The sequence below is a fragment of the Balaenoptera ricei genome, chromosome 12, assembly GCF_028023285.1.
Source record: "Balaenoptera ricei isolate mBalRic1 chromosome 12, mBalRic1.hap2, whole genome shotgun sequence".
Classification (NCBI taxonomy): Eukaryota; Metazoa; Chordata; class Mammalia; order Artiodactyla; family Balaenopteridae; genus Balaenoptera; species Balaenoptera ricei.
The window spans coordinates 62,349,024-62,362,970 of NC_082650.1; the positions used below are offsets into that span (position 1 = coordinate 62,349,024).

General features: G+C 36.1%; 1 protein-coding gene across 1 annotated transcript in view; it reads right to left on the bottom strand.

Annotated features, from left to right (window-relative positions):
* The window catches only part of UFL1 (UFM1 specific ligase 1), a 60,772-nt gene that overhangs the window by 14,534 nt on the left and 32,291 nt on the right, over nt 1-13,947 (bottom strand). The window contains exons 7-11 of the mRNA XM_059941561.1: nt 6,657-6,715; nt 4,329-4,475; nt 2,861-3,036; nt 2,044-2,223; nt 178-298 (exon numbers count right to left, since the gene is read on the bottom strand). Of these exons, the coding sequence (XP_059797544.1) occupies nt 178-298; nt 2,044-2,223; nt 2,861-3,036; nt 4,329-4,475; nt 6,657-6,715 (683 nt within the window). The remainder of the gene's footprint in view (nt 1-177; nt 299-2,043; nt 2,224-2,860; nt 3,037-4,328; nt 4,476-6,656; nt 6,716-13,947) is intronic.

A 13,947-nucleotide genomic window follows, 5' to 3' on the forward strand; every position in this document is an offset into this window, starting at 1 on the left:
ACAGTAAGTAATCACCAATATTTTCATTTTCATAATCAAAAGTTAATTCACTAGCAAAAGATTTGGTTAATATTAACAGTTAAAGGTGAATCAACCAAATAAAAGGCCTTTCAAAAGGTCTGATAAGTGCAAAGTTCACTGCAACAAACTCATCTTGAATCTTGTTAATAATGTTACCTGTTGCTTTCCTCCTTCGTTCATCTTTTTTATCCTTTTTACTTGTATTAACGCTTTCTAAAATGGAGACTTGTTTCAGATCTTCTTCAGTGATTAAATGGACAGGATTATTTTTCATTTCCTGAAATAAAACATGCTTATTTTTTGTAGGCAAAAATATATAACATTACAAAAAGCATAAAATAAAAGTTGTTTATATACTCATATCCTAACTGTTCTTGTTTGGTTTCATTGCTAAGAACTATAGAGCTTTGTCTCAGCTGCCACTCTGAGATTGTTTCTCCGTGCCCCAAATAAGTCTCCTCCCTTGCTGTTCTTGACTTTTTGTATTTATTACCAGCTAATGAGAAATCCTATCCTATCACTGAACAGCTGATCACACAGCATCAGATGCAATCTTCTTCAATTGTTATTGGCTAATTTTAGCACTGCTTAACGGATGACCCTTGCTACCTCTCTTTTTAAGACTCCCAAGGTCCAGTGCCACTTGGATATCTGAGATTACTAGAAAGATAATGAAATCTCCATCCCCACCCCACCATAATGATCACATATGAGTTGCATACTTAGGCATGTGAACTTTTTTCCCCTCTGGACTCATCCTTGATCTTTGCTTTTTATAAATTAATGTTAGGAACAATGAACTATTTCCAACTTCAGAAACTGATTCTTTATCATGGGAAAGGGTTCTAAATCTGTAGTGACAAACATACATTTTCACGTTAAAAATACTTCCTTTTCAGTTTTGCAAAGAAATGTTAATGTTGACAGTTCAAACAAAAAATCACTTTCTTTTCCTGAATTTATTTTTGTGGTTGGAGGGAGGAGCACAAGGAAAGAAAAAAAAAATCAATGATTATGTTAAATTTTTATTTTAGTAAAGGGTCTCAAATGAAAATAATAACGTAGTCATTTAGTAACTGGTAGCTAACATGTACTAAACATTTTATTTACATTGCTCCTTAATTTATATTTATCCTTGTGAGACTGGGCATCACCATCCTTTTCTCTGAAGATGAGGAAACTGGAAGTCTATTTGTCAAAGGCAAACGGAGTAAACAAGTTGAAATTAGAACTCAGGTTTACTGATATCAATCCTGTGTACTTTTTACTCCTCTCTGCTGCTTTGCAGGCCAAATGTAGAAAAGTTATATCATTTTTAAGACTATTAAGGAGCTTCAAAGGAATATAGATAAATACAAATTATTTATATATTTAATAAGCCCTCATGAATTTATTAACAGTCTGAGATATAAATGGGCTTTTTCTACCTATTTTGTGAGCAGGCTTTATAACGAGGGTGCTGCTAACTAGAAGCATGAATTGAACAGTCATTAAAGCAGACCTGGCATGATCTCTGCTTCTAAACACTTCCATAGCCGTTGCTCTGAGGAACTACTCAATTTTAATAGTAACAATTTCTTTCCTCAGTAAGTTATCCTGTTGGTATATCCCAAATAGGTCAAATTATGAGGCTCTGCTAGACTTAGTAAATATAATGTGTACTGATTGATAAATATACTATACATTTATGCATATAATCCACAGGTATCATTTTTATGGATTTTAATGTTGGACCAATACCCTCAGGGGACTTAAGTGTGAAATATATAATTTCATTTGTAAGATTTCAATTTATAAAAGCAGCTTCCTAAGTTCTAACTTCTATGTTCTGACGGGAATGGAGAAGGAGAAAAACAAATCCAGGAGAGGAAATAAAAAGGAATGATGCATTGAAGGAAAATAATGTATGAAACACAGTGTTCAGTTTTGGGTATACTGCTTACCTCATTTTTCAAAAGTCAGCAGATGATTCTAATGTGAAAGTACTGTTAAAATTAGTAGATGAAAGGAAATCTGGCATACCTTTTCAGCTTTTTGGTGCATCAGGTCACTGAACAGTTCTGTACAATCATTTATAAATTTTTCACTGACTACAATAGTATCGCTAAAGACTACAGCTAAAGCCTGTTTGCTGAGTGCTCTCATCACATGTTGAAGCAATATTGCAGCATCTTCCACTGATAAGGAACTGGGTAGCAGAGGCTAGAATTACAAACAAAATGAAAACAAAGTATAAATGCAATATAATACAGATAAACCATTTGTTATATGTATTCTCTCCCTAAGTGATCTCATTAAGTCCAATGGTTTCAAAACCATCTATATGCTGATAACCTCCCAAATCGTATTTCTACCTTTATCCTCACTCTGAACTCTGAAATCACATATCCTACTGCTTCCCTAACCTCCCCCCACTCATATACCTAACAGGCATCTTGTATTTTAACATGTCCTGTTCAAAACAACGTGGTTTGTGCCTCCTGCCCCCAGACTCCCAGCTCCCATCTTCTCTTCCCCATTGCTCCCCCATCTCAATTAATGGAACCACTCTCCATTCAGTTGATCAGGCCCCAAACCTACAAGTCACACTGAGTTCCTCTCATAAACTCACAAACATTCCAACTTCAAGTCCTGGTAACTTTGCCTCCAAAATACATTTCTTCTTAGTTCTTTCTACTATCTGAAATGAACATTTTCATTAAAACCCCTCCTCCCCCCGCCAACCATGAAAGTATCCTTCCTGAAAGCTACATCCTAATTCTTAAAATGGCCATATACTAGTGAAGTATCAGTTGTCACTGGTTTAAAGGAAAATTAAGAAGAAAAAGATAAAACATACTGCAATATCAACCCATGTTCCAGAGCTGATGGCTTCCTCTACTGATGCTTCCACCTGATCCACAAGTCCTTGACCAACACAAGCTGCTTTCAAAAACAAGAGTTGTGTAGTCTTATATCTTTTCTTTATGTAGCTCACAGCATCTGGGATTCCAAGTCTGGACAAAGCATCAAATTCTAGAAATACATCACGAGGTTGGAATAGAATCATCATTCACACCTTTCAGAAATCTCAGAAAAAGTTAAGTGCTACCAAAATCTATTCTTTGTGAATGCACTGTATTCTAATAGAGTTTTTTAAGAATAAAACATAGAAGTGTACCATAGCCTATTCCCTGGTTATGTTACCTTCCCAAATTTTTATTACTAAACATATTTGTAGAAAAATTGGTTCAAGTACTGCATTAATTCAGCTTTGTCTCTTACTCTCCAATTGAGGGGTCAAAGGGAAACATGAGGACTAAAGAGCAATAAAAGTAGAAATGAGGATAACGGAATGTAATGATTTAAGTAGAGAAACAAAAACTGGAATTTTGATTATAGTTAACTAAAGGAATGGAATTTTAAAAATCTTTCATTAGACAACTGAGGACAAAGCAATTCTCTAGTCTAATTTACACTAGTAAAAGATTTAGCATATAAAAGTAAAAAATGTAAGACTTAAATTTGCAGCCATTAAAGTAATTAGAGATATCTACCATCCTCTCTCTGTCCTCAAATAATAATATTTAAGGAAATTAATTACAACAAAATTCTAATCCAAGTCCTTGGCTGAAGAAACTGAGAAGGCACATTGTAGAAAGTCAAGAAAACATAAGCCAAACCAGTATTCATTCTAGCACACATTTAAACTGAACACTAATGACTTATAGGTATACTTATTTATAGGTAACTGATCCCTTACATAGTTTGACTTGGGTTATGAAATTGATCAAACTGAGTTTTATATATATATGCTACTTGTTTTAATGATTAAATTCAATCAATCTACTTTATCCAAATGAGGGAACCTCAGAAACAAAATTTAGAATAACTTCTATGTTTCTGAAGTACTGGATAACTAATAAAAATGAACACTGTAAAACTGACAGCAATAAAATATTTCTAAGATTATGTAACTAAAAAACCAGGCAACTTCATAAGTTACAAGATATAATAAATATAATTACTTTCTATGGATTAAAAAGAACTTGAAGTATCTTATATATAGTATCACATTACTAGAAGGCTGGTAACAATCAATACCGGCTTCTGGCCTTTCTACATTACAACTGTTCAATAACTATGGAATTAAACTCAGTTACATGACCCACAAAAACCTACAGTGTGATGACTACTTTTATACTCAAAGGGAACCATTATAGTCTGCTGGCCAACAGAAAAGTACAAGTGTACTCCCAGGGCTACACCCTTTCTAAGAATGTGTTTAATATTAGAAATGATTTTGAGTTAAAAAGAAAAAAAGTTACCCAGATAGCCATTCTGCCTGAGAAAAGAATCCACCCAAGTACTTTGTGTTCTGGAGTAAATGTCAGGGACAAACACCGCTTTATCCTGTCTCCCACCAACCACAGTGCCTCGTAAGCGTCCACTATTAACAAGTTCCTCAAGAACAGCTTAAAAGAAAAGCAAACAAACAGAAATAAATCAGAGCAGGTAAAAATCTCAAAAAGTAAAACACTTTAAAATTTCACAATTTAGTTATTCTTACCCTTTAAAAAAGCAATTTAAAATTTAAATTTCATACTAAATAAAGACATTATATTTTAGACAAAACTTTCCTGCCATTTATGAGAATACTCAGGTCGTAAATTCAGGAAATTTTGGCAACTAGCTAAAGATGCTGAACTGTAATAAAAACTAATTAATATTAATGTTGAATTTTTTACTCTAATTTTGGAAAAAAAATGCCAATATTTATCTCATGATTAAAAGTAGACAATTACACACTCTGAGAATAGATAATACACAATCACTAGTGTTACCAAGTTCAATTTCCTCATATTTAGAAAAATCAAGACACCTGGATCCTATTAGAATCAACAGTGTGAAATAAAGCCATGAATATCTGTATAAATTATTACATTTCCACTGTTTAAATTGAAGGAACACATTTTAATCCTACCTATAAGAGAAATATAATGCCATGGTTAAGAGGATGGATATGGACCCAGATAGCCTAAGTGCAAACCTCAACTCTGCCACCTACTAGTGCTGCCATTAACACCAAATTTATGATTTTTATTTAAACCATAACATTCGGCTACACACTTTGTTGTTTTAAATATCAAAATCCCCTAAAAAGAGACAAAGCAGATAGGACGGAGTTATTCCTAAGTGAACCAACAAGAACAGTCAAAAGATGTCTAGCACAAAGAATGATTCAGGAAAGTTAGCTTTTAACAGAAATAAAAATTAGTTTACATAGGAATTTCAGAATTCCAATGCTGAGTAAATCAGAGTACATCAGAAAGGTCTAGATTTCACAATTGATTGAAGCACATAATTTTAAATTTTGTGTGACTGTACAACACAAATCCAAGCTAAATTCAGATGAAAGTTATCAATTTATCAGTTATTACTTGAAGAACTTTACATTATAATGAAATTTCACCAACTCTGATTATGGAAGTTCAGAAATACATCACATTTTAATTTTAAATTTGTCTTAAAAAATTTAAATTTAACTCCATATTCTGAAAAATACAGTGAACAAAAATTAATTTTTGGTTCTGTATTTAAATTTCTTTTCCATTATTCATTTTAATTTTATATTTGCACAGATACCTGAGTTGAAAGATTAAGTCACTGCTTTTAAAAATTACTTCAGCCAAGCTTTATAAAAAAACCTTCAAAATCTCATAAGAGTTTCACAAAAACACAAAATAGTCAATGGACCAAAATTATTTTGAAGCTATTACTGTACTGTTTGAATGCTAAGAATTTATTTTTAATGCTATAAGCCTTTTGTAAAAATTTTATTAGCCAAACACTACTTTCATAAGAAAATGTAGTAAAAATCTGTAAGAAACAAAGTAAAAATTATTCTTTTTTTTTTTTTTTTTTTTTTTTTTTTTTTAAAGATTTATTTATTGATTGATTGATTGCTATGTTGGGTCTTCGTCTCTGGTAAAAATTATTCTTTATCCCAAAATTTTAAATCTCTCTATGCATATGCATAGCAGAGTATTTTATACACACACATTTTTTTTTTTATTCCACTCCTCTTGAGGTATCCAACACTAAATGTTTGGTGGGTATAACAAGACACGTATATGAAAATTGGTATAGAGAAACTTCTCAACCAGAAATATATTTTTTAAAATAAATTTATTTATTTATTTATTTTTGGCTGTGTCAGGTCTTTGTTGCTGCACGCGGGGTTTCTCTAGTTGCCACGAGTGGGGGCTACTCTTCATTGTGGTGCGCAGGCTTCTCATTGCAGTGGCTTCTCTTGTTGCAGAGCACAGGCTCTAGGCACGTGGGCTTCAGTAGTTGCAACACGCGGGCTCAGTAGTTGTGGCTCACGGGCTCTAGAGCACAAGCTCAGTAGTTTTAGCACATGGGGCTCAGTTGCTCCGTGGCACGTGGGATCTTCCCAGACCAGGGATCGAACCCGTGTCCCCTGCATTGGCAGGCAGATTCTCAACCACTGTGCCACCAGGGAAGCCCCCTAGATATATTTTAATTACATAAGTTTTAAGATTAAAAGAAGTAAAAACATTAAAATTAGTTAAGTTTTACATTTAGTCTATTCAACAGCTAATTAAGTGATATATCATTTAAAGCAAACTCACAGTAAAGAAGCTGCTCCTGAAACCCATATTTTGAAATCAAAGAATTCACTGCTGTAGGCCTTTATGGAAAGAAAAAAAAAATAAAAAAAACATTTTACTCATCATAGAGTTACACATACTTATGAATTTAAAAAACTAGGATGATTAGTTTATGAAAAACAAATTAATTTAGAAGAAAAAAATGAAGGCAAAATTGCACCATAGATCAAGACGGCAGGATAGGACATGGAGCTCACCTCCTCCCGTTAAGTGTATCAAAAATACATCTACACGTGGAATAATTCTCACAGAATACCTACTGAATGCTGGCAGATCTCATACAACCAAAGTTGCAAGAAAGATCACCATTTAACTGGGTAGGAAAAAGAAAAAAAAAAAGGAATTGGGACAGGATCTACGTCCCTGGGAGGTACCTATGAAAGAAGGAAGGTTCTCTCACATTGGGAACTCCCTTCACTGACTGGAAGATCAGCCGGGCCAGCAAGAGAGCTTCAGAGGCTCAGCGGAGAATGCAGCAACCAGCCTGCCACAGGCAGAAGAGAGAGAGGCTGGCATGGACGGGCCTGGCCACCTTGCTGCACTCCCCAGCCAGACGCATGTCTGCTAGTGGGCATGGGGGCTAGGTGCTGAAACTTGGGCTTCAGGGGACAGACCTGGGGAGAGGACTGGGATTCGCTGTGCAGAGACAGCCTGAAGGGGGTGGAGTATGCTTTGGGCTGCAACAGGAGGTGTACACAGGACTGAGCCTGGGTCTGCCATAGAAGCCCCACTGTTAATGGGGTGACTCTCAAGCAAAGGGAGGGGCAAGGCCCCACCAGAGCAGCCTCAATCTCTACGTGCTCACAGCAGGTGTGGCTCTGCCTCTATGAGCTCTGGGAGCATGCAAGCCCGGGAGTGCTGCCCACACTTGGAGGTGGGGCTGAAATCTGCGCTGTGTCCCAGCAGCTGATCAATCCGCAGATTTATGCCACTGCTGGCAGCTTTGTAAGCTCAGCACCTGTGGGACATCCAAGCAGATTACTGGTGATCCTGTGGCTGGGGCAAGTCTGGCATTAGCAGCTGCAAGCTTTGTGGGCATGCATATGTAGAGGTGGAGCTGGGGTCTGGGCTGGTTCTGTAGCTCCCAGGGCGGGTCCAGGTGTGCGACCATGACAGTTCAGGTGCCTGACTTCAGTGGATCTGCGCTGCTGGTTTTGTGAGCACAGCACCCGAGGGTCACCCAGGTCGACTGCCTGCATTCCCATGATTGAGGAGGGGCCAGGGGCAGTGCCAACAAGAGCATACTTTGTGAGACTGCACGAGTGACAGGCAACACCACAGGTGCCCTCCTGGCAAACAGCTCCTGTGGAGGAATAGGCAGTGGCTTTTCTCCCAGCGGGAGCACTCCAGTCTTGCCTCACACTGTAGTAGCTTAGAAATGTATCTGGGGGCTTCTACTCCAACAACTGGTGAGCAGACCCTGTCCCCAACAGGGCTGTGACAACCACAGAGCAAAGAGGACGCCCTGCTCAATATCCATTGCAGGCTCTGGTCACCACAACACCAGTCACACCTCCATCAGTGGGATAACGGCCAGCACATACTGAGAAAAGACATGGCAGGGCCCCATACTAAAACAGCTCTCACACCAAAAATATTAGATTCATGCAGGGTACACGGGGATGCTCCGACATAAAAACAGCCCTCCAAGACCACAGTAGATACTGTTTCTCCTAAACTCTTACAGTAAGAGAAATATAAATAAAATGAAGAAGCAGAGGAGCCAAATGCAATTAAAAGATCAAGAGAATTCCCCTGAAAGAACAAAAAATAAAACACCTCTCCAGTCTACTAGACCCTGAGTTCAAAAAGGAGGTAATAAAACTACTGAAGGAATTAAGAAAGGCTATCAATAGAAATGCAGGTCACTGTAACAAGGAACTAGTTACTAACTATAAAGAGGAACCAAGAAAAATTAGAAAACTCATTTGCTGAGATGAAAGCTGAGCTAAAGGCAATAAATAGCAAACTGAATGATGCAGAAGAATGGATAAATGATCTGGAAGAAAGAATAATGGAAATTGCCCAATAAGAACAGCAGACAGAAAGACAAATGAAAAAAAAAGAAAGCAATATATGAGACCTATGGGATAATATAAAGTGTGCCAATCTACACATCATAGGGATCCCAGAAGGAGAAGAAAGAGAAAAGGGGATCGAAAACATATTGGAAGAAATTATGGCTGAAAACTTCCCAAACCTAAGGAAGGAAACAGATATCCAGGTATGGGAAGCAGAGAAGGTCCCAAAAGGATGAACCCAAACAAACCCACAACAGGACATATTATAATTAAAATGACAAAAGTTAAAGATAAAGAGAGGTTTCTAGGCAGCAAGAGAAAACAAAGAATTAGTTACAAAGGGAACCTACTTAAGCCTATCAGCTGATTTCTCTACAAAAAGGTTTCAGGCCAGAAGGGAGTGACAAGATATATTCCATGTCCTGAAAGGGAAAAACCTACAACTTAGGAAACTCTACCTAGCAAGATTATCATTTAGGAGAGAGAAAGAATGTCTCAGACAAGCAAAAACTGAAAGAATACAGCAATACTAAACCTATCCAGAAGAAATATTGAAAGGTCTTCTCTCAATAGAAAAGAAGCAAGAATCTGTAGGAAAGAAAAAAAAAAATCACAACTGGGAAGTAAATCACTTAAATAAGCCAGTACACAGACTTAAAAAAAATTATTGTGAAAGCGATAATAACTACAATGAACAGCAAAAGGATAAACATGAAGGTGCAAAAGAGGACATCAAAATCAAAAAATACGGGGGAGAAGAGTAAGAAAATACAGATTTTTTTTTTTTAGAATGTGTTTGAGCCTATATGACTACCAGTTTGTAGCAAGTAGATACAGGAATGGGTTAACATACTTGAAAAAACAGCGTAATCACAAATCAAAAACATACAACAGATTCACAAAAACCAAAAAGAAGAGAACAAAAGCATAATACAAAAGAAAACCATCAAACCACAATAGGAAAGACAAAAAGAAAGAGAAGGGAATAAGAAATACAAAATCAACTGGAAAACAAGTTTTTAAATGGCAACAAATACATATCTATCAATAATTACCTTAAGTGTCAATAGACTAAATGCTCCAATCAAAAGTCAAAGAGTGGCAGATTGGATAAAAAAACAAGAGCCTACAACATGCTGTCTACAAAAGACCCACTTTAGGGCAAATGACACACATAGATTGAAAGTGAAGGGATGGAAAAAGATGTATCATGCAAATGGAAGTGACAAGAAGGCGGGGGTAGCAATACTCATATCAGAGAAAACAGACTTTGAAACTAAGACCATAAAAAAAAGATAAACAAGGGCACTGAATAATGATAAAAGGATCAATACAAGGAGAGGATATTGCACTTGTTAACATATATGCACCCAATATAGGAGCATCTGAATACATAAAACAAATACTAACAGACATAAAGGGAGAAATTGATGGGAATACAATAGTAGGAGACTTTAACGCCAGACTCACATCAATGGATAGATCTTCCAGACAGAAAATCAATAATGCAACAGAGATTCTAAATGACACATTAGAATAGTTAGACTTAATTGGTATTTTCAGGGCATTACATCCCAAAAAACCAGAATACACACTGTTTTCAAGTGCACATGGAACATTCTCTAGGACTGACCACATACAAAAACACAAAACAAGCCTCAACAAACTGAAGAGGAGAGAAATTATTTCAAGTATCTTTTCTGACCACAACAGCATGAAACTAGAAATCAACCACAGAAAGAAAAACAAGAAAAAAACTGATTACATGGAGTCTAAACAACATGCTACTAAAAAAACAATGGGTCAAGATGAAATCAAAGAGGAAATTTAAAAATACCTTGAGACAACTGACAATGAAAACACAACCATACAAAATCTATGGCATGCAGCAAAAGCAGTCCTTAGAAGTTCACAGCAATACAGGCCTTCCTCAAAAAATAAGAAAAATCTCAAATAAACAACCTAACCTACCGCCTAAAAGAATCAGAAGAAAAAACAAAACCTAAAGTCAGCAGAAGAAAGGAAATAATGAAGATCAGAGAGGGAATAAATAAAAGAGATTAAAAAAAACAGAAACAACCCAATCAAAAAGCAGGTAGAAGATCTAAACAGACACTTCTCCAAAGACATACAGATGGTCAATACAGATGAAAAAAATGCTCAACAATGCCAATTATTAGAGAAATGCAAATCAAAACTACCATGAGGTATCACCTGACACCAGTCAGAATGACTATCATCAAAAACGTCTACAAACAATAAATGCTGGAGAGGGTATGGAGAAAAAGGAACCCTCCTACACTGTTGGTGAGAATGTAAATCTGTACAGGCACTATGGAGAACAGTATGGAGGTTCCTTAAAAAAACTAAAACTAGAGCTACCATATGATCCTGTAATCCCACTCCTGGGCATATAACTGGACAAAACTATAATTCGAAAAGATACATGCATCCCAATGTTCATTGCAGCACTATTTACAATACACAAGACATGGAAGCAACCTAAATGTCCACTGACAGATGAATGGATAAAGAAGATGTGACAGATATACATACACACCCCCCCCCCACACACAATGGGATATTACTCAGCCATAAGAAAAATGAAATAATGCCATTTGCAGCAACATGGATGGAACTAGAAATTATCATACTAAGTGAAATAAGCCAAAAAAAGACAAATATCATACGATATTGCTTATATGTGGAATCTAAAAAAAAAAAAAAAAGATACAAATAAACTTATTTACAAAACAGAAATAGACCCACAGGCATAGAGAACAAACTTATAGTTGCCAAAGGGGAAAGGTAGGAGGGAGGGATAAATGAGGAACTTGGAATTAACATATACATACTACTATACATAAAATATCAATAATAAACAACAAGGACATACTGTATAGCACAGGGAACTATACTCAATATTTTGTAATAATCTATAAGGGAAAAGAATCTGAAAAAGAATATATATATACACACACATATACATATACATACATGTAACTGAATCACTTTGCTGTATACCTGAAACACACCCTTGTAAATCTATACTGCAATTAAAAACAAAAAAAGAAATCAATAAAATCAAGACCTGGTTCTTTCAAAGGGTAAACAAAACCTACAGACCTCTGGCCAGGCTCACCAAGAAGAAAAGAGAAAACTAAATAAAATAAGAAATGAAAGAGGAGAAATAACAACTGATACCACAGAAATACAAAAACCATAAGAGAATACTATGAACAATTATATGCCATCAAATTGGACAACCTAGAAGAAATGGACAAGTTTCTAGAAACATACAGTCCTCCAAAACTGAATTAAGAAACAGATTAATTTGAACAGAATGATCACTAGAAGTGAAACAGAATCTGTAATAAAAAAACTCCCTGCAAACAAAAGTCCAGGACGGAATGGCTGCACTGGGGAATTAATTCTACCAACCATACAAAGAACTTATACTGATCCTTTTCAAACTCTTCCAAAAGACTGAAGAGGAGGGAACACTCCCAAAGACATTCTATGAAGTCACCATCATCCTGATACCAAAACCAAACAAAGACACCACCAAAAAAGAAAATTACAGGCCAGTATCTCTGACGAATATAGATGCAGAAAATCTCAACAAAACATTAGCAAACCGAATCCGACAACACATAAAAAAGATCATACACCACGACCAAGTGGGATTCATCCCAAGTTTACAAGGATAGTTCAACATAGCAAATCTATCAATGTGATACACCACATAAACAAAAGAACAGACAAAAACCACATGATCATCTTGATAGCTGCAGAAAAAGCATTTGACAAAATTCAACATCCACTCATGATAACAACTTTTACCAAAGTGGGTACAGAGGGAACATATCTCAACATAATAAAAGCTATTTATGACAAGCCCACAGCCAACATAATACTCAACGGTGAAAAGTTGAAAGCCTTCGCGCTGAAATTTACAACAAGGATGCCCACTGTCACCACTTCTGTTCAACACAGTATCAGAAGTCCTAGCCACAGCAATCAGACAATAAAAAGCAATAAAAGGTACACAAACTGGAAGGGAAGAGGTAAAATTATCATCATAAGCAGGTGACATAATACCATATACGGAAAATCCTAAAGACACCACACAAAAACTACTAGAACTGATAAATGAATTCAGCAAGGTAGCAGGATACCAGATTAACATACAGAAATCTGTTGCATTTCTTTATACTAACAATGAAATATCAGAAAGGGAAAGTAAAAAAAATTCCCTTTAAAAACTGCATCAAAAAAAGAAATACTTAGGAATAAACGTCATCAAGGACGTGAAAGACTTATATGCTAAGAACTACAAAACATTAACAAAGGAAAATGAAGATGATTCAAAGAAATGGAAAGATATCTCATGCTTTTGGATCAGAAGAATTAATATTGTTAAAATATTAATACTACCCAAGCAATCTACAGGTTTAATGGAATCCCTATCAAATTACCCATGACATTTTCCACAGACCTAGAACAAATAATCCTAAAATTTATATGGGACTATAAAAGACCCAGAATTGCCAAAGCAATCCTGAGGAAAAAGAAAAAAGCAGGAGGCATAACCCTCCTTGACTTCAGACAATACTACAAAGCCACAGTAATCAAAACAGCATGGTGTTGGCACACAGACACATGGATCAATGCAACAGAAAAGACAGCCCAGGGAATTCCCTGGTGGTCCAGTGGTTAGGACTCTGTGCTTTCACTGGCAAGGGCGCAGGTTCAATCCTCAGTCAGGGAACTAAGATCCTGCAAGCCACACAGCCAAAAACAACAACAATAACAGAAAACACAGAGAGCCCAGAAATAAACGCACACACCCCCATGGTCAATTAATCTTCGACAAAGGAGGCAAGAACATACAATGGAGAAAAGACAGTCTCGTCAGCAAGTGGTGCTGGGAAAGCTGGACAGCCACATGTAAATCAATGAAGTTAGAACACTCCCTCACACCATACACAAAAATAAACTCAAAAATGGCTTAAAGATTTAAATGTAAGACATGACATTGTAAAACAGCTAGAAGAGAACATTGGCAAAACATTCTCTGACATAAATTGTAGCAATGTTTTCTTAGATCAGCCTCCCAAGGCAACAGAAACAAAAACAAAAATAACCAAATGGGACCAAATCAAACTGATAAGCTTTGGCACAGCAAACAAAACCATAAACAAAATGAAAAGACAACCTACGTACTGGGA